General features: G+C 46.0%; 1 protein-coding gene across 2 annotated transcripts in view; it reads right to left on the reverse strand.

Annotated features, from left to right (window-relative positions):
- Window positions 1–23,215, reverse strand: part of nova2 (NOVA alternative splicing regulator 2) — a 57,632-nt gene that overhangs the window by 26,409 nt on the left and 8,008 nt on the right. For both annotated transcript variants that reach the window (XM_029772503.1, XM_029772504.1), the window contains one exon: window positions 19,193–19,336. In XM_029772503.1, the coding sequence (XP_029628363.1) occupies window positions 19,193–19,336 (144 nt within the window). The remainder of the gene's footprint in view (window positions 1–19,192; window positions 19,337–23,215) is intronic.

Genomic DNA, 23,215 nt, shown 5'->3' on the forward strand with positions numbered 1-23,215 from the left:
AATCACCAAACATTCACTCTGCTTAATACACACATACCAGCCTGCAGAGACACAGAGCAAGAAAGGAATCACACACACCACACACACACTGACACACACATAGCTAGAAAAGATGCTCTCTCCAGCTAAACCGTGCACATTGGAAACACACAGAAACACAGTTACAAATACACATTTCAGCAGCTCATTTGTCGTCTCAGGGCTTGTGTGGTAACTGGACCTCGTGTAAATTCCTGGTCAGCCCAGATGAGTCTAACGGTGACTGATTGCCATCCACATTGGGCTCGGATGGAGGGAGGAGGGGGCGCTGGAGCGGTCTGAAACCCTGTCTCATCAACCTCTGGGCCGGGCTGTATTGCACAGACGGCCTAACTATGATACACCCACACTCCCCATCTCTCTCTCACACACACACACACACACACACACACACACACACACACACACACACACACACACACACACACACACACACAACCCCCACTATGAATAATGAAGCAGCTACTCTTGGCTCGTGGGTGATGGAGAGGAGCGAGAGGAGGAGCGAGGGAGGGAGGAAGCGAGGGAGGGGGGTTTGGAGGAATGAGGTTAGGGGGGAGAGAGGAGAAGAGAGGCTCTTGGCTGAAGGAGCAGGCAGCATGCTGCCCTCCCTCACTGAACATCACCCCCCCAGCCCTCCCTCTTCTCAACCCCTCACCACAGCTAGGTTACAGAGGTGTCCCTCAAATCTCCTCTACCACAGATCACACTTGAGAGGTGTACGGGGACCCTGCTGTACTGCCATGTCATCTGAGTCAGCTAAACCACTGTGCTGATTACCTCAGAATCTTTACAACCACAACAGGAGGATAGATGACAAAGTGTCTGTCCTGCTTTTCTACTTGGATTCTATTATGTTGAATTGACTATTTGACTCCCACCCTAACTATCCCTCTAGTACCCTGCAGAGACACAGAGCAAGAAAGGAATCACACACACCACACACACACTGACACACACATAGCTAGAAAAGATGCTCTCTCCAGCTAAACCGTGCACATTGGAAACACACAGAAACACAGTTACAAATACACATTGTGTGTGTGTGTGTGTGTGTGTGTGTGTGTGTGTGTGTGTGTGTGTGTGTGTGTGTGTGTGTGTGTGTGTGTGTTTGAGGAGGACAGGAATGGAGGGCTGTGTTTAGACTGGCAGCAGTGGCCCAGGGTTTTAAGTAGCATTAAGGTTGGCTGTGACCTTCCCTGCAGTGGACCTGGGCTCCAGGGTCAACCAGACCATGGTGGCTCCTGTCAGTGGAGCAATACGGGGGCCTGGTGAAGCCTTCACTCTGGGGATGAGGTGGGGGCAGCTGAAGGCGGTGGATAAGGGGCCTAAGCCTCTAACCCTCCCACCCCAAATGCTCCCTGTCCTCAACTCTTTTGAGCACCCGTTAAGAACATCTCCCCTTTGACGGTGTTGGGTATCGCCCGACTGCCAGGCGGAGGCCTGGTTACGGCACACCTGTCCCTGCTCACCCTGTGTCCGTCAAAGTTGTCTAAACATCCCCCTGGTCTGGTCTGGTCTGGAGGATGGCCAGACTGCGTCAGCTGGCATCAACCACCCCACCCTGCCCCCACCCAATCTCTAAACCCTAAAATCCCCCCCAAATCCATCTCTGTACCCGTTGTCCCTCTGACTGTCTCCTGCCCCTGTATGTCAGCTGCCTCCCTCCCTCCCCACAGTTACTCACCCTCCCATGCCACCCTCCTTCCTCCTTCCTCTATCCTCCACCCGGTCGTGTGGCTCCTCTGCTGAGCTGCAGGGTTTATTGGGACGGTTGCTCAACTTTACCACCGTTTTCACAACTTTATAGACTGCTCTAATCCTGCCGCCGCTCCTCTCCCCTTATCGCCCTGCTAGCACCTCCCCCCATCCCCCTACAAGTAACCCCATCACTGCCACACATACCGCCACACATGCACGCACACACACAGAAACACACACCCTGGCAAGACTGCACTGCCGCTCCCCGACTGCCAACAACATCTCTTCTCCAGCTCTTCTCCTCCACCTCTTCTTCTCCACCACACCTTCTCCAGCTCTTCTTCTCCACCACACCTTCTCCACCACACCTTCTCCAGCTCTTCTTCTCCAGCCTTCTTCTCCACCTCTTCTTTTCCATCTCTTCTTCTCCAGATCTTCTTCCCCACCACACCTTTTCCACCTCTTCTTCTCCAGCTCGTCTTCTCCAGCCCTTCTTCTCCAGCTCTTCTTCTCCAGCTCTTCTTCTCCAGATCTTCTCCAGCTCCTCTTTCCCACCACACCATCTCCACCTCTTCTCCTCCACCACACCTTCTCCACCTCTTCTTCCCCAGCTCTTCTTCTCCACCTCTTCTTCTCCTGCTCTTCTTCCCCAGATCTTCTTCTCTAGCACTTCTTCTCCAGTTCTTCTTCTCCACCACACCTTCTCCAGCCATGATGATGGAGTCCAGTGGGAGCCACAGATTGAAAACAGAGCTATTTTCATTGTTTCCATGGACACGTGTTGTTAGTGGTGTTGTTCCTTCTAAACTGTACTAATCTGCAGCACAACGTTTACTCAACCTTTTCCATGGAGACGGGGATGCTTGCCATTTTACATCATACACAATCTGTTCCTCATTTTATACAGCTGCAAACTGCAATGAGGCAATGGAGCCTGTGAACGGGCCTCAGCCAAATAACAGAGGCTGTGCAGTCTGCACTCAGCCCTACATGGGCTGCTATCTGAAATGCACAATCAAATGGAAAAACCACATAAAACACAAGCTTGCCGATGTTGGCACATTCTTTTCACAAGTGTGTTTATTCTACACTATGTAAACACTATGAAACAAAACTTATCTATATGAATTAAGATGGCGCTGAAGAGTATGGTTGACATTTTACATGTTGTTTGTAACTTATTTTTTAACTTATTTTGTACATAATGTTGCTACGACCATCTCTTATGACCGAAAATAACTTCTGGACATCAGAACAGCAATTACTCAACACGAACTGGAAGAAGCTTTTTCCTTTAACGAGTCTGACGAGAAGGATATACTGCTCTCCCGGGAACAGGCCCAGTACCCCGCCATTTGCGTGAAGAAAAGATGGAGAAAAAAGGACGCAGATTGGGCTGCCTTTTGAGAATCCGTAGGCGAGCGAGTAAACTCCCACTGCCTTCCGTTCTACTTGCTGACATACAATCATTGGAAAATAAAATTGATGACTTACGATTATCCTACCAACGGGACATTAAGAACTGTAATATCTTATGTTTCACTGAGTCGTGGCTGAACGACGACACGGATAATATAGAGCTGGTGCGATTTTCCATGCACCGATGGAACGGAGATGCTACGTCTGGTAAGACGAGGGGTGGGGGTGTGTGTCTTTTTGTCAATAAGAGCTGGTGCGTGTTGTCTAATATTAAATAAGTTTCAAGGTATTGCTCGCCTGAGGTAGAGTACCTTATGATAAGCTGTAGACCACACTATCTACCAAGAGAGTTCTGGTCTATATTATTCGAAGCCGTCTATTTACCACCAAAGACCAATGCTGGCACTAAGACTCCACTCAACCAACTCTATAAGGCCATAACCAAACAAGAAAATGCTCATCCAGAAGCGGCGCTCCTAGTGGCCGGGGACTTTAATGCAGGCAAACTTAAATCAGTTTTACCAAATTTGTACCAGTATGTCACATGTGCAACCAGAGGAAAAACACTCTGGACCACCTTTATTCCACACACAGCGATGCATTCAAAGTTTTCCCCGTACTCCATTTGGAAAATCTGACCATAATTCTATCCTCCTGATTCCTGCTTACAAGCAAAAACTAAAGCAGGAAGTACTAATGACTCGCTCAATACGGAAGTGGTCAGATGACACGGATGCTACGCTACAGGACTGTTTTGCTAGCACAGACTGGAATATGTTCCGGGATTCATCCAATGGCATTGTGGAGTGTACCACCTCAGTCATCGGCTTCATCAATAAGTGCATCGACGGCATCGTCCCCACAGTGACCGTACGTACATATCCCAGCCAGAAGCCATGGATTACAGGCAACATCTGCATCGAGCTAAAGGCTAGCGCTGCCGCTTTCAAGGAGCGGGACACTAATCTGGATGCTTATAAGAAATCCCGCTATGCCCTCAGACGAACCATCAAACAAGCAAAGCGTCAATACAGGATTAAGACTGAATCCTACTACACCGGCTCTGACTCTCATCGGATGTGGCAGGGATCGAAAACTATTACGGACTACAAAGGGAAACCCAGACGCGAGCTGCCCAGTGACGCAAGCCTACCAGATGAGCTAAATGCCTTTCATGCTCACTTCGAGGCAAGCAACACTGAAGCATGCATGAGAGCACCAGCTGTTCTGGATGACTGTGTGATAATGCTCTCGGTTGCCGATGTGAGCAAGACTTTAAACAGGTCAACATTCACAAAGCCGCAAAGCCAGATTACCAGGACATGTACTCAAAGCATGCGCGGACCAACTGGCAAGTGTCTTCACTGACATTTTCAACCTCTCCCTGACTGAGTCTGTAATACCTACATGTTTCAAGCAGACCACAATAGTCCCTGTGCCCAAGGAAGTGAAGATAACCTGCCTAAATGATTAACGCCCTGTAGCACTCATGTCGGTAGCCATGAAGTGCTTTGAAAGGCTGATCATGGCTCACATCTACAGCATCCTCCCGGATACCCTAGACGCACTCAAAATTCGCATACTGCCCCAACAGATCCACAGATGACGCAATCTCAATCTCACTCCACACTGCCCTTTCCAACCTGGACAATAGAAACACCTATGTGAGAATGCTGTTCATTGACTACAGCTCAGCGTTCAACATCATAGTGCCCATGAAGCTCATCACTAAGCTAAGGACCCTGGGACTAAACACCTCCCTCTGCAACTGGATCCTAGACTTCCTGACGGGCCGCCTCCAGGTGGAAAGGGTAGGCAACAACACGTCTGCCACGCTGATCCTCAACACTGGGGCCCCTCACAGGGGTGTGTACTTAGTCCCCTCCTGTACTCCATGTTCACCCACGACTGTGTGGCCAAACATGATTCCAACACTATCATTACAGTGCCTTGCAAAAGTATTCATCCCCCTTGGCGTTTTTCCTATTTTGTTGCATTACAACCTGTAATATAAATTGATTTTTATTTGAATTTCATGTAATGGACATACACAAAATAGACCAAATTGGTGAAATTAAATGAAAAAAAATGTCTTGTTTCAAAGAATTCTACAAAATAAAAATGGAAAAGTGGTGCGTGCATATGTATTCACCCTCTTTGCTATGAAGCCCCTAAATAAGATCTGATGCAACCAATTACCTTCAGAAGTCACATAATTAGTTATATAAAGTCGACCTGTGTGCAATCTAAGTGTCACATGATCTGTCACATGATCTCAGTATATATACACCTGTTCTGAAAGACCCCAGAGTCTGCAACACCACTAAGCAAGGGGGCCACCAAGCAAGCGGCACCAGGGAGACCAAAGAGCTCTCCAAACAGGTCAGGAACAAAGTTGTGGAGAAGTACAGATCAGGGTTGGGTTATAAAAAAATATCAGAAACTTTGAACATCCCACAAAGCACCATTAAATCCATTATTAAAAATGGAAAGAATTTGGCACAACAACAAATCTGCCAAGAGAGGGCCGCCCACCAAAACTCACAGACCAGGCAAGGAGGGAATTAATCACAGAGGCAACAAAGAGACCACTTAAAGAAAAAATTAAAGCAAACACATTTGGTGTTCGCCAAAAGGCATGTGGGAGATGCCCCAAACATATGGAAGAAGGTACTCTGGTCAGATGAGACTAAAATGGAGCTTTTTGGCCATCAAGGAAAACGCTATGTCTGGCGCAAACCCAACACCTCTCATCACCCCAAGAACAACATCCCCACAGTGAAGCATGGTGGTGGCAGCATCATGTTGTGAGATGTTTTTCATTGGCAGGGACTGGGAAACGGGTCAGATTTGAAGGAATGATGGACGGCAGAGAAATTCTTGACGGAAACCTGTTTCAGTCTTCCAGAGATTTGAGACTGGGACGGAGGTTCACCTTCCAGCAGGACAATGATGCTAAGCATACTGCTAAAGCAACACTCGAGTGGTTTAAGGGAAAACATTTAAATGTCTTTGAATGGCCTCGTCAAAGCCTAGACCTCAATCCAATTGGGAATCTGTGGTATGATTTAAAGATTGCTGTACAACAGCGGAACCCATGCAACTTGAAGGAGCTGGAACAGTTTTGCCTTGAAGAATGGGCAAATATCCTAGTGGCTAAATGTACCAAGCTTACGGAGACATACCCCAAGAGGCTTGCAGTTGTAATTGCTGCAAAAGGTGGCTCTACACAGTATTGACTTTGGGGTGGGTGAATAGTTATGCACGCTCAAATTTTCAGTTTCAGCATCTTCAAAGTGGTAGGCATGTTGTGTAAATCAAATGACATAAACCCCCAAAAAATCTATTTTAATTCCAGGTTGTAAGGCAACAAAATAGGAAAAATGTCAAGGGGGTGAATACTTTTACAAGCCACTGTAAGTTTGCTGACGACACAACAGTGATAGGCCTGATCACCAACAACGATGAGACAGCCTATAGGGAGGAGGTCAGAGAACTGGCCAGGACAACAACCTCTCCCTCAATGTGAGCAAGACAAAGGAGCTGATAGTGGACTATAGGAAAAGGCGGGCCGAATAGGCCCCCATCAACATCAACAGTGGAGCGGGGTCGAGAGTTTCAAGTTCCTTGGTGTCCACATCACCAACGAACTATCATGGTCCAAACACACAAATACAGTCGTGAAGAGGGCACTACAAAACCTTTCCCCCTCAGGAGACTGAAAAGATTTGGCATGGGTCCCCAGATCCTCAAAAAGTTCTACAGCTGCACCATTGAGAGCATCCTGACTGGTTGACTTACCGCCTGGTATGGCAACCGCTCGGCATCTGACCGCAAGGCACTACAGGGGGTAGTGCGTACCCCCAGTACATCACTGGGGCCAAGCTTCCTGCCATGCAGGACCTATATAATAGGCGGTGTCAGAGGAAAGCCCATAAAATTATCAGAGACTCCAGTCACCCAAGTCATAGACAGTTTTCTCTGCTACCGCATGGCAAGCAGTACCGGAGCGCCAAGTATAGGACCAAAAGGCTCCTTAACAGCTTCTACCCCCAAGCTATAAGACTGCTGAACAATTAATGAAATGGCTACCGGACTATTACATTGACCCCCCCCCCCATTTGTTTTGTACACTGATGCCTTTGCATAGTCACTTCACCCCTAACTACATGTACAAATTACCTCAACTAACCTGTCCCCCAGCACACTGACTCGGTACCGGTACCCCCTCTATATTGCCTCATTATTGTTATGCCATTGTGTTACTTTTAAATATATATATATATATTTTTTTACTTTAGTTTATTTGGTAAATACTTTCTTAAACTCTTCTTGAACTGCACTGTTGGTTAAGGGCTTGTAAGTAAGCATTTCACGGTAAGGTCTACACTTGTTGTATTCGGCGCATGTGACAAATAAAGTTTGACTTGATTTGAATGCACTCTCGCTCTCTCCTAAACACACAGACTGTCACACTCACTGGAGTGTCAAATAGACAGCTACGTGTCAGTCAATATGTTGTGAAATACTTAAACAACTTCATGGTATAGGACTGCATGTGTTAGAAACCATGGAAAGAATTCTCAAGTAGAGAACACTAGTAAAGATTCTACTCCTGAATACTGTATGTTGATCTGTGGATCAGACATGTTTCCTTTCAAATGTGGTTCAGCATGAGAACGTCAAAGGCTTGAGTTTATGGTTCAAGGAGAGTCGTAGGGGCTTTTCCCAGGAACTGTGGGGGTTTGTCAGGGTTAAAATGCTGCCTTCCTACCTCTCTCCCCCCTTTCTCTCTCTTTGCCTGTTGGCAGATGGACAGACGATCCCCTGTCCCCTCACATCCCGGGTAGAGGTGTAAGGCGCTATAGCGCGCGGCTCCAGAAAGAGCCTCTGAAAAGCAGCCTTCTCCTCTCCTCTCGCACCTGCCAGGAAGAGGAGGGGTAGGGGGGCTGAAGGCTGGGATCGCACGTGTGGCCCATGGGCGACCTTGGCCTGAGCTGCCTCTCGTAGGTCTCTCTGTGTTTAGACTAAAGACATAATCGTCAGGACTATAATTATGCAGAGGAGGGCGTCTGACTCAATTAACAAAATGCATAGGACACCATTCCTACTTCGTTCATTCCCCTTCTCTCTCCTTTCAACTCTACCTCTTTCTGCGGATCTCTTTTACTCTCTTTCTCTCTCTCTCTCTCTCTCTCTCGTTTTGTCTGATTTATGGGAGCGGTATCCCCTTTCCGTCTGTCTTTTTGGGGGGTGTTTGTGTGGTTCCAACAGCAGGGTGAGAAAATAGCAATTAGCTATCAGCAAAACAACAATTAGCAATGTCTTTAGTGACTAACGGGACCAAGGTTTCACCCGTCTTTACTAATGCAGTGGAGCTGAGGCCGCTGCTCTAGGAGTGACATGAAAAACTCACTGACATTAAAGCGTCCTCATCCATCCATGATGTCATTATCATTCATCAAAACCATATGGCGTTGGATGGCTATGATTTCAACTTCCCAAAAAATGATGTGTTTCATAAACAGACTCACCAACTCATGCACTGCAAACATTAGGTTTATTTATTGTTTCCATATATATCCCCCAACATCGTAAATCATCATATAGTGTATTTCTGGTTAGAGTTGATAAAAACGGTCTAAAATTATCATCTAGAGTGTGTCATGCAAGAGAAGAACAAGACCCCAGAATGTAGCCGCCATCCATCATCAGACGCAGGTCAAGGGTTATAAAACCCATCAAGCTCTCATCACAAGCACTCTCAGGGCTCCAGCAGCCATGTGACAATGATTCCGGCTGTCTCATGACGTGGCTGGACACCAACTGTACTGACCCCAGCCAACACACCCACAGGCCTGCTCCCCTGCCCCGTTGCCCCCTAACGAGACCCCTCTGTAGGGTCACAGTTAATTAGCGCTCCCCGATCTGCCGCAATTAAAGCGAGAGTGCAGATTGTGTGTTGAAGGGGCCGTTCCAACAACTAATGGCTTTGGGGACCGACCAACCGGAGGGGAAATTAATCACAGAGAGGGGGTGAGGATATAGGGGGTTGGGGCGGGTCGGACCCGGACCCGGGGTGTGAAGGGGGAGCTTTTCACTGGAGATTAGAGATAATGGAGGGACAGGGGGCGGAGCTAGAGGCAGCTGTGGAACCTCGTCTTTTTCTAGGGGGGAGATGGGGGGTATGGGCAAGTGGGAAGGGGCACAGGGGGGAGCTTTGTCCCCATGTAAGAGATTAGGTCTGTAAAGAAGGGGGAAAAATCCTCTACCGGGCCAGCTCTCTTTTTCAATGAACCTCTTTGTCAGCGCTCACCTTCCATTTTAAAGGGAATGGAACCTCCACACAAAGCAGGTCTCCATTGTCAGGCAGTAAAAGTGCAGCATGCTCCTTTATGACCTTCTACTTGTTCCTCCTGAGAGTTGCGGTATACACTCTTTTCCTCAGACAGTCTCCACCCACAGCAAGGACATTAGGAGATGTAGACCCTTGCTTCTAACCTCATTCTGCAACGAGGGATATCTCCATGGCAACCATAAACGCTAAGTGTCATTGTTGTGAGTGTGCAATCACTGGAGACTGTGCTCGGGGCCCAATGTTGTCGAATCCAAAAAGGCATCTAAACAACCCAGTTCTGTTCTCAAGGAAGTACTTGAATAAAAGGTGTTGTGTTTTTACTTCCCATCCTTTCCCGAGAGCACAGAAAAGACTGCAGCGCTGACTGCTACCCATTGGTTCCCTGAATCTGTACGCCCTCGATGTGAGTCGAAGAACGGAGAGCTGCAGATGAGCTGCCTAGCCGCGGTCCCACTTCACTCTCCTCTCCTCTAGCAGAGACACAAGGCCAAAAGTGACAGACATCTTCCTCTTCCTGCTACACCTGCTGGGGTGGGGAGGGAAGAGGAGGGGGAGGAGGGAGAGGGCGAGGAGGGGGAGGGGAGAGGGCTCTGTTGCTTGGGGAGCTGTCACTTTCATTCCGATCACCAAGGCAACCGGGTGTGCAGTGCAGTCCCACAAAACCCGCTTTGTTTTGGGAGTTGGGGTGGAGTACGAGGGTCGTGTTTTTTCCTGCTTTGTACCTCGAGAACACCGTACACACGTATACACACCCAAGCATGCATGCGCACCAGTGGAGGCTGCTGAGGGGAGGACGGCTCATAATAATGGCTGGAACGGAGCAAATGGAATGGCATCAAACACATGAAACCATGTTTGATGTATTTGATACCGTTCCACTAATTCCGCACCAGCCATTACCACGAGCCCGTCCTCCCAAATGAAGGCACCACCAACCTCCTGTGATCGAACACAGGCAGTCGCTCTCTGTCTCCCTCTCTCTCTGCTCTCTAATATATCACAATTCTTCCAATATCATCCCATCCGCTCAATTCAGATCACAAAGCAAGTCAATTGTGGTGGTGATTCAGACATCTTAGTGGGTGGGGCTGAGCTTTGTGATAACATGTTTCAGGAGAGAACATGTCAAGTCCTCTCTCCTCTCCCTAACTTGACGCTGTTGTTGAAGCCAGAATGTTTGTTGTCTCCTACACTGTCACTCATGGCGTGTTCCACAGTAACATTTTTACCCCCTCTTTTTGTCTGAAGAGGCAAGCCTTGTTGCTTAGCCAAGCAAACCTAAATAAAGACCACTGACTTTTCTGATAAGCTCACAGAAAATATGCAGCTGATGACAAGATGAGAAGAGATAGGCAGGCGGTTGTCTGTTATTCATCAACTATATTCTGCTGACTTTAGCAGGGTGGTACACAACAACAACATATATTGTGATTATATCAAATCATACTCATGGCATTGACAAGACATGGAGAGAGAGTTACATTATTTCATTAACTGCTAGGATAGCACAATGAGTTAGAAAGCCTGGATTTGTATCTCCGTAGATAATAGATTTCAGTGGAGGCTGGTGGGAGGAGCAATAGCAGGCCAGGCTCATTGTAATGACTGGAATGGAATCAGTGGAACGGAGTCAAACATGTGGTTTCCATATGTTTGATCTGTTTGATACGGTTCCATATAGCTCCTATAGCTCCTCCCACCAGCCTCCACTGGTAGAATTACTGTAGCTATCAAACTTATACGACACAACCAAACATGAGCTCAAGCTAGCAACCAAACAAATGCATTACATCCAAAAACTGATACAACTGTAGTCCAGTTCTAAAGTCCTGCCTGCACACACACCACACCACACCACACTACATTGCACCACACCACACCACACACACCACACTACACCACACCACCACATACCACACACACTACACTACACCACACCACACCACACTACACCACACTACACCACACACTACACTACACCACACACTACACTACACCACACCACACTACACCACACTACACCACCACACCACACTACACTACACCACCACACCACACACACCACACCACACCACTACACCACACACACCAAACTACACTACACCACACCACACACCACACCACACACTACACCACACCACACCACTACACCACACACACCACACTACACTACACCACACCACACACCACACACTACACCACACACTACACTATACCACACACCACACTACACCACACACACTACACTACACTACACCACAGCACACACACACCACACACACTACACTACTCCACACACACCACACACTACACTACACCACACCACACCACACTACACCACACCACACCACACATACTACACTACACCACACACACCACACCACACACCACACCACACCACACACACTACACCACACCACACACACCACACACTACACCACACCTCACACACTACACCACACCACACACCACACACACCACACACACTACACCACACACACCACACTACACCACACACTACACCACACCACACACACACTACACTACACCACACCACACACACTACACTACACCACACACCACACACACTACACTACACCACACCACACCACACACACTACACCACACACACTACACCACACACACCACATACACTACACTACACCACACACTACACCACACCACACACACTACACTACACCACACACACCACACACACACCACACACACTACACCACACCACACACACTACACTACACCACACCACACACACACTACACTACACTACACCACACACACTACACTACACACACACCACACACACTACACCAGACCACACACACTACACCACACCACACCACACCCCACACACACTACACCACACCACACCACACACTACACCACACCACACACTACACTACACCACACACACTACACCACACCACACACACTACACTACACCACACCCCACACACACTACACCACACCACACACACCACACCACACTACACCACACCACACCACACACTACACTACACCACACCCCACACACACTACACTACACCACACCACACCACACCACACACACTACATCACACACCACACCACACACACTACACCACACCACACAACACACACACTACATCACACACCACACCACACACCACACACACTACACCACACCACACACCACACACACTACATCACACACCACACCACACACACCACACACCACACACAGTGTGACATGACCCTCTTGAGGCAGATGGGAGACCAATCCGCTCCCCCCTTCCCCCACCCTTGAGGGGCTGAGCGGTCACAATGTCAAAGACTCTATTGTCATTAATAGTGGCCCACCACTCTCTATTGTCCCTGACAGTTTGGGGCCATCATTGACCATTGAAACCACTGGATATTCAGTCCAGTGGATATTCAGTCCACTGGATATTGCTTTCCTTCATCCCTCTCTCTTTCACTCTCTCATTCCCTTTCTCCCTCCCATTCTCTCTGTTCCCCCAATCTGTCACATACACATTCCCACCTCTAATTAACTCACACCTCTCTCCTTCCACTTTCACTTCATCCACTCATACAGCTTCTCTCTCAGAAACCTCATCCACTCCTACAGCTTCTCTCAGAAACCTCATCCACTCATACAGCTTCTCTCTCAGAAATCTCATCCACTCATACAGCTTCTCTCTCAGAAACCTCATCCACTCATCCAGCTTCTCTCTCAGAAACCTCATCCACTCACACAGCTTCTCTCTCAGAAACCTCATCCACTCATACAGCTTCTCTCTCAGAAACCTCATCCACTCATACAGCTTCTCTCTCAGAAACCTCATCCACTCATACAGCTTCTCTCTCAGAAACCTCATCCACTCATACAGCTTCTCTCTCAGAAACCTCATCCACTCCTACAGCTTCTCTCTCAGAAACCTCATCCACTCATACAGCTTCTCTCTCAGAAACCTCATCCACTCATCCAGCTTCTCTCTCAGAAACCTCATCCACTCACACAGCTTCTCTCTCAGAAACCTCATCCACTCATACAGCTTCTCTCTCAGAAACCTCATCCACTCATACAGCTTCTCTCTCAGAAACCTCATCCACTCATACAGCTTCTCTCTCAGAAACCTCATCCACTCATACAGCTTCTCTCTCAGAAACCTCATCCACTCATACAGCTTCTCTCTCAGAAACCTCATCCACTCATACAGCTTCTCTCTCAGAAACCTCATCCACTCATACAGCTTCTCTCTCAGAAACCTCATCCACTCATACAGCTTCTCTCTCAGAAACCTCATCCACTCATACAGCTTCTCTCTCAGAAACCGCATCCATTCATGCAGCTTCTCTCTCAGAAACCGCATCCATACATGCAGCTTCTCTCTCAGAAACCTCATCCATTCATACAGCTACTCACTCAAAAAATCCTGAGCTATATCTTTACTTGTGCATTCAACCATAGACATGAATATACCTACATTAACACCCTCCAACAAACAGGCTCTAGTGCAGATTAGTCCTATGTAGGTCTGGGCCTCTTTAGGCCAGGCAGTAGCAGTTGTGGCATAGTCCCAGAGAGGAGACAGCACAGCTGGGGCAGAGCTTTGTCATGCCAGCACAAAGGAATGATTGAGGCGGGCTATTTTCGACTCCCCTCGTACATAATCGGCCTGTAACAAAAGCCCCTGTCCCTCTCTGCCAGCCAGCCCGGCTACAGCCAATCCCAGGACAGCTCTGGTCTGTCTGCAGTGCCCACAACGACAGAGGTGTATTCTGATTGGTTGCCAGGTCTGATGGTGTTGTGATTGGCAGGTGCCTTGTGGAGTGGGATTCACAGGGTCAGATATCCCCCATTTAGACACAGAAAAGGATCCTATTCAAAGATTCTTAAAAGAAATTAGATAATGACTGGATTCACTGTCCCCTGCATTCTTTTCCCAGAGAGAATATTTGAAAAATGAGCTTTAAACAAGTCCTGTTGCATGACTTTAAAAAATAATAATACCTTGTTTCATGACATAAAATTTCAACTTCTAGCACTTTTACGAAAACATTGCTCCATTTTTACTCTAACTAGGGTGTGAGTTATCAGGCTGACTGGCTGTGGTGGCGCAGGGGGAGTCTGGGGGGGGATATGAGTAACCGTGTGATAAAACTCACCGGGTGGAAAAAGATGACTGCCTCTCTTCCCTTAGCCTTTCTCTGCACACTTAGTCACAGTTCTCATTTCCAGAAGTAAACACAGACTTAGGCCTGTTAGATCAACGGAGGTTATGCAGTGATTGGGTTGTCGGGGGGTGTTTGATAGTCAGAGGGTAGGGGGTTGAAGACAATCATATTTCACCATGCAGGAAGCATGTGATTAAAAAGCTGGAGCACATGGAGCCGGCAAAGCTCCAGCACCCTAGAGACTGAAGAGATCTGGGAGAGAGAGAACAAAGGATACAAGATGAATGAGAGATCAAAACAGTGAGGAGACTTGGAAGACGAAAGCGATAGAGGTAGCTAATGAGAGAGAGAGCGCGAGAGAGAGAGAGAGCGCGAGAGAGAGCTGCAAAATTAGATAGCTGCAAAGGGTAGGAGGGAAGAAGGGAGATTGGGGTGAATGCATGTCTGCAGGTAGCTACAATGTCCTGCACTCCACTCTGGATGTGGCTCTTAGATTGATTAGCCATGCCTTTCTTGGCTGGGCAGGGTGATTGATGTGGCCTGATGCAGGCTGTAGCAGAGGTGAGTGCGGTCTCTGGGTTAGTTACACAAGTCAGCTGGGTGATAGAGTGGACCAGGAAGCATACAAAATGTCCAGCAAACTGAATACATCCCAAAAATAGCTGTCGTACAGTCAATAAAGGCCATTTTGATAATCCCAGAAAACCATTCAAATCAAAACAATAACCTGGTGAAGATAATGTGGATGATGAGGCTGATAAGTAGTAGTTTAATCATCATCATTCTAATCCTCCCTGTGCTCCTGTGTGCTCCTATGTGCTCCTGTGTGCTCCTGTGTACTGCCTGCCTGTAACGTGACAGCCCCATGGTGGCATGGTAGACTACGCAGTGATCGCTCAGGCACTGACTGGCACAGAGGAATTATTCAGGCAGTCGGCCATTCGTTGGCTTGACAGTGACGTCACACATGATGGAAAACAAAAACAAAGCCAGTGGGATCAAGGGGACCTTCTCTGTCCCCATGGTGACGCGGGACACCCTGTCACCAGCCTGTGATCCTCTACTACTGGCAACGCTGTCACTACTGCTGCTCAACAAAGACCCTCTACATACTAGGCTGACATGCACACAGGCACTGAGTATAGCTAGATAGCATTGACCTAGCATCAGCCATGTGCTGTGGGTTTTATGATATTGTTTTAAAATGGAGATGGAATGTATTAAAATGACAATTGCTGCATTTGTGGAGGCTGCTGAGCGGAGAACGGCTCATAATAATGGCTGGAACGGAGCAAATGGAATGGCATCAAGTCATATGTTTGATGTATTTGATACCATTCCACCATCCCGCTCCAGCCGTTACCACAAGTCCTCCCCAATTAAGGTGCCACCAACCTCCTGTGAGCTTTACATGTATGCCAATGGCATAATGTTGGGAATGGTGGATATGGGAACATTTTCTATGTTTTCTAAAGGTAATCAATGACAGAAATCATTAACAGTTCATGGCACCGCTGTCTCAACCCAATCAAACTGGCCTGTCTCTAGGTGTGAGTTCACAGAGAATCACTTCAAAAGACAGTCAAAATAGTGGTATCCTTCTACCATTAGCCTTAAAATGCCCCATCCCATGTCTAACTACTCCCCTGAAGAGCATCACTTCCTGGAATAAAACTACTTCCTGGAACATGGCTGACCAGAAATGAAAAGGGAAAGGGCAGTCTAGATCATGACAACCTAACTTCATATTAATAGTGAAGGTCTTGTTTAGGCAGCACAGCACATCAAACTATACATTCATCACAATATTTCTGAAATTCAGTCAGAATCAACATCACATTGTATTTAGATGATATACTGAATTAACTGAATAACTGAATTAAACCACAGACGGTAATAATGATTCGTCTTGGAAATAGACCGTAAATGAAAACAAACAGGAAACTCATTTCAGCCAGACGAGTTGGATATGTAATATTACGGCTTTTCATCTTTCAGTCAAAAAGCTTAGAGCCTAAGCGGCTTGGAAGGGAGAAATCAGTGATGTTGATAATGCTTTGGTGGGGGGGGGCTGGAGGGTTTGGCTAGATATTAAATACTGAAAACTGCAATCATGGCAGAGGATTAAGACAAAGCTTCAATATGGAGCCACGCTCCAGCGATACGGAGGGACAGGGGAAGATCAGTGAGGGGTTGGTCGGGACAAACTAAACGTGGAGGGAGTCCACGTTTAGGAACAAATGACAAGATGGCGGGGACTGTCTCTCGCTTAAAAGGAGAGTTCTTTATTCTTCCACCATCACCTTTGAACCCCATTAAACCGTCCCTGTGGTGATGTCATACTGGGAGGGCATCCTAAGGGATGGGGTGTCACAGGGGCAAACAATTTGTCGGTGGTAACCTGTAGGTGGGTTCATGAATCAAAGGCATGTAAAGGCTGTGGTCTTTATGAACCATGTGTAAATAAGCATTTGTATCTCCCAAATTAGAAGAAAACTGGTCCTCATATTAAAGGAGGGAAAAGACACCACCGCCGTTCTCTTGACCTACTTACAGTCTCTGGAGACATTAGCTTCCAAAAACTGGACAGGTGACCCAGAACAAGTAAGCTCATCACCTGGATGATAATTGGACTGGAAAACACCTAGCTATCTTCTTGTATTCCTTAGTCGGTAGCTAACATATGAAAGTGAATGAGCATATAGCACCTTGAGGCTAATTGCCATCTGAGGGCATGAAATTACAAATGTTGACGTTGACTTTCTTAATCAGTTTCTAGCATTTCTCAAACTTCAATATCACATACAGCATGAGAAAGAAAAGCCTGATCATTTCCAATTGCACTCTGGGTGCGATAGCTAATGTCTTAATATCTTTATTCCACTTGTGATCCCCAAAGAAAGAGTAATGGATGACATGAGTGGCTGCAGCATCCTTTACCTTATCTCCCGATAGGCCCAGACACCTGCAGGTATGAGCAATGATGCTGTCATACAGAGATCTTTTTTTCAAAAACTACATTTTTTCAGCCCTTGTAAAATAGAGCAGCGGGCCCCCTCTCTGCCGACGCAAGGTCGCAGTAAAATATGGTCGCTACTTTCCAGTAAACGTCGCAGGGGCCTATATTTGCAAGGGGCTGTATCTAATAAATCTTGGCTCCTATAATAATGAATGTTGCCTGTCTTGGCCCAATACTGCTGTGGCCAACTAATTGGTTGGCAATGAAATGCTGGTGAGGCACTATCCCAGGATGAATTGAAGGAGCACGTCTTGTGCTGTGGGACAGAGTCTCAAGCACTACACAGCCATTCTTTCTGGCTTGATTCTACTTTTTTCCCCATCATTCCCCACGCCACCCACCTTGCCCAGCGCCTCCCTCCGTGCCCCCCTGGTGGAACCCCAGACGGGCCATCGCAGCAGGTGGACCTTTTGATTTGTCAGCCAGGAAGAGCAGCGCCGGTGCTCATTTGCATACAGATGCCTCCTTCAGTGCAGAGGAAGGACACCCCCCTCCCCCTACACAGTTCCTCTATACCCCCCCACCTCCATAACCCCCCCCCTTCCCACCACACTCCCCCAAGACGACAGAAAAGGGCCTTTACAGCCATCTCTTTCATTTTCTTTCTTTTATTTCCCTTTCACTCTTTTCCTCCCTCTTTCTGTGGTCCTTTTCACTCTCTATCTCAACAAGGCCGTTCTCAACATCAGATCACTAGTTACTGCCAATTCCAATAAGGGAGGAGGGTTTGGGATGTTTGGGAGGGTCGAGGGTGGATGGGCTCTCGCACCTTGCATCTGCTCTAGCTGGCTGGAGTATGGGGTCTTGAGTCCCAGGGAGAGAAGATACAACAGAGATGGCCTGTTCTGTTGACAGGGCTAGCAGTAGAAGGATGTACAGGGAATTACAATGCTCTTCTAACAAGGAGCCCAACATCTGAAACTGATTGCACCTTCTCCAATTTCACATGTCCAGACAAGAATCCCGTTGAGTGCGATTGAGATATAACATGTACAGTGATAGGTTCATCTCATAATTTCAATGTATCCCTTCTTGCCTGTGTTGTTCAGAGCAAATTCTCATCGAGCACAAAAGCTGCTTCACTGACAGGCTGGGCACACAGCTGAGGCGCATCTCATGTGTCTAGCCGTGCAAAAACGTCATGTCATGAGGGAATTAAGAGTTTAGGCAAATACAATTTCACCTTAAACTAACCCTTTAATCCTGTATCTGTGGTGAATTTGACTCTGTGTTCACTCGCATGTTCCTATGTGATCCACGGCTGCATGAAACCTGAGCCCTGACAGAGGCCATGTCTGTTACCCAGTGGAATCAGGTTCCAGACACAACACATCTGGGAAAGGGGAAGCCTCTTTGAGGGGCAGAGGTCAGAAAATAAATACATATAGGAGACTCCTAAAATAAGCTAATTTATATTGAAAGATCTCTAAAATACAGCGTCATTGACTGAAATATAGCACTGGTCAACGAGCACTCACCAGGGTAGAAGTCTTTGGATTTGGACAGTTTGATGGTGGCGCCGGTCTCTTTCTGCAGCTGGACGATGGTCTGTCCTCCCTTGCCGATGATGGAGCCGGCCGCATAGCTGGGGATCAGCACCTTCAGGAAGTACTCACCTTCCTCTGCAGGCAGGTAACGGAAAAAGAAAGTCAGAATGTACTACACTCAGGTAATCAATCTATCTGTACTAAAATCGCACAGCCACTATCATCCATCTCTGTTTTGCACAGTCTCCCCCCCCCCTTTCTCCCCCTCAACCTATCCATTCATCTTTCAGGCATCCTTAAACTCTACAGAAAATCATCTTAGTGCCTGATTAGATTATGACAACAATCCACAACAACTATCCACTTTCTATGCATTTACAGCTGTAAATCATTTCACAAATTGATTTAATCTCATTTTAGCGTTTCACAGAAGTATCTGCTCTTTGTCATCATCTTGGCAGACCGTTATTAATAAAGGGCTATGGGATTTGTTAAATCTAATCAAATAGATGTAATGCTTTTGGAAACACGGTCACACATTGCATAACCATACTCCCATATTTACACCATCTACCCCTACATTCTGGTTTCCATAAATGTCCCTTACACTTTGGCCAGTTTCAAAACTATTGTATAAATAACAGAGAAAACTTGTACACTGCTCTCAGCTCCTGTTGTTCCGCTCACCCTCCTTGGATATAGGACAAAACAAGAAGACACACAGGCTACTGTAGTAGGAACACAACTGAAACATCAAAAGCTTGAAGACATGAAGGCGTTGCTTCAAAGTGGGAAAATGGGGGGTTTAGCAGCAGAGAGGAAACAAAGCTACCCACCCCCTTTCGGCACAAAAGTGCCTTTGTTCTGTATGGCGATGGCTACCTGCCTGCTGAAGCGTCCACATGCTTCCTATCCAAAACAGTTCAGTGATTGGTCAACGGTAGGGATTCTTCAATCAAGTGTTTGTTGCTATTCAACGATAGACAACTCGTTTTCATGAACATTTTTTTCACTTGAGAAATACTGCACCAAACATCTTAGTTAGATGTAAAATTGTGCGACTAAGATCTCCTTCGCAAAAATGTCAAAATGAATGACTAGTTTGAGTAAGTGTATACTGGCTATGGCATCTCAAGATGGAGAAACAGTTCTATTGTCGCTTTTTTCTAGTTTTTCAAATGGTCGAGCACACTTCGCCGAACCGAAGCATGAGGAAGCCTTAAGCCAGCAACCGGCCATAGCCTCTTCCCTGACTGTGACTTTAAGGTCTATAGCCTCTTCCCTGACAGGGACTTTAAGGTCAATAGCTTCTTGCCTGACTGTAACTTTAAGGTCTATAGCTTCTTGCCTGACTGTAACTTTAAGGTCTATAGCCTCTTGCCTGACTGTGACTTTAAGGTCTATAGCCTCTTCCCTGACTGGGACTTTAACCCTCAAACTACCGACTTGGGTCATTTTGACCTCATAGTCATACTTTTGACCATAACCCAAAGGTGGTTTATTCTATTCTAAATTTGATTTCTAATATTATGAATTTGTCAATCAACTTTTTCTTAATAAAACTAAATAATTGTTTAATATGGACTCAATTTTTTTTAAAGTCCTTTGGGATCATTTTGACCCCAGCCAAAAACACATATTTTTCCACCTGTAGAAATTGAATAGATAGGACTTTTATTTTAATTTGGGTTTCTCTGGGGACATAATTACAAGTTATCCATGCCACCAGAGGGTGGAGGGGGACCTGTATCAGTGATTTTGACGAGATAGACAGATCATCTGCAGAGATACAGCTCCTCATGTACTCACCTAAAATTGTACTTTTTTATACCACGTATCGTATGACAGTGTACAAAACCAAAATATGCTTATTTTTGTGAATATAAAAATCTGCCAATGGTATACAAAGTCTGCCAATGGTGTAAATACTTGATAGAACTGTAATACAGCAATCAGATGTGTTCTGAATCCCTCTCATGTTCCTGGAGAGTTACTGTCCTGTAGGTTTTAGCTTCAACACAAATCTAGCACACCTGATTCTAATAATGAGCTAGTTAATAAACTGAACCAGGTTAGTTACAACAGGGATTGAAAGGAAAACCGACAGAAGGGTAGCTCTCCAGGAACTGGGTTGGAGATCCCTGTTCTAGGGCAAATCTAAAAAACGATTTCTTTGGTTTCTCCAGAGACATAATATTAAGCTAGACAAATCCTCAGAAGGTGGAGGGGGACCTGTTGGAGTGATCTTATCCTGATAGACAGATCACCTGCAGATATGGAGCACCTTATGTACTTGCCTATGGTTATAACATGTTGTAACTAGGCATGACCGTGTACAAAATCTAAATTACCTTAGATATATGCTTAGTTGCAGTCAAAACAGCTCATAAAAGTATGTCAGTGGTATGAATGCGTGGTAGAATTATAATACAGAAACCAGCTAGCTCCCCTCTGAAAGTACACATAGTGCTGTATTGGTGTGTATTCTCCGAAAAATAGTTATTCTACGGAAACTGTTATATGGGGCGGCAGCGTAGCCTAGTGGTTAGAGCGTTGGACTAGTAACCGAAAGGTTGCAAAATCAAATCCCCGAGCTGACAATGTCACGGCTGTCAAAAGGAGCTGACCAAAGTGCAGCGTGGTTGTAGTTCCACATTTGATTAAATCCGTGAAACTTTGCAATACATAAATAACTGAAATGACAAAACAACAAACCGTGACGCAGAGAGAAACAAACACTACTCAAAATATAATAACCCACAAAACCCAGGAAGAAAAACCCCTACTTAAATATGATCTACAATTAGAGACAACGAGGACCAGCTGCCTCCAATTGGAGATCAACCCAAAAAACAACAACATTGAAATAGAAAACTAGAACTAAACATAGATATAGAAAACATAGAACAAAACACAAAACACCCCCTGTCACGCCCCGACCTGCTCTACCATAGAAAATAACATCTTACTATGGTCAGGACGTGACAGACAAGGTACAAACCTGTCGTTCAGTGCCTGAACAAGGCACTGTTCTTAGGCCGTCATTGAAAATAAGAATTTGTTAACTGACTTGCCTAGTTAAATAAAGGTAAAATAAATAAATAAATATAAATACTAGAATTCCTTTAATAAACTTGTTATGGTATTTTGGTTGCTATAACATTTATTTTGAAGTGACTTTGAGGATTTGGGTATGCTTTTTGAAGCATCTTGCCAGAGGCCCTACCACTCCCATTGTTTCACTAGCAGTAATGCTAATGCTGGCTATGGGGTAAATAAATGAAGAAAACTAAGCCATATGTCTCTCAGGATCAATGGGTGAATTCCATTTTGTCCCCAAAATGTAGCATATTTCAAATTTTGGTGTACTGTTCCTTTAAATGACAGACATTTTTACCACAAATATGACACAATTAATATTTACTTAACTGAATGATACTACAATCAAATTATGGTGAATCTGCTTTTTAGTGTTCCTGTGGATGTGTATAACTGCCATTTTTTATTTCAGTTTTACAGATGCTAATGAACTGTACATTTTCTAAAATAACAGTCTGTTTTGGTAAAAAAACGAATATCTGAAAATAATTAAGTTGATATTTTTCTATGATTGTTGCTTTTTCCAATAGTTTCTTCTTGGGGTCAATATGACCCAAGTTGGTAATACGCGTATGTAAAATATGTTGGTAGTTTGAAGGGTTAAGGTGACATTGTATCCCAGTATCTCAACCAGTCCTCTCCTCCTCTCTTAATATTCCACCACAATTAATCCAGGTTGCCTCCCCCAAGGCGGCAGATATAAATAGGATTATTATTACGAGGGCATGGTTTTGTATCACTTCACGACACACATGCACTGTTGATGTGCAAGCTACGCTACGGATGGAACATGCCATAATACCTGTTCCATACTAACGCAACAGAAATCAATCCACTGCGCAAGATGTGGAGAAGGTGGTGGGGTGTCATGAGTTGTGACACAATTGCCTTTTGAGTGTTAGCTTATAATGATGG

This window comes from Salmo trutta, chromosome 13 (assembly GCF_901001165.1).
Source record: "Salmo trutta chromosome 13, fSalTru1.1, whole genome shotgun sequence".
Classification (NCBI taxonomy): Eukaryota; Metazoa; Chordata; class Actinopteri; order Salmoniformes; family Salmonidae; genus Salmo; species Salmo trutta.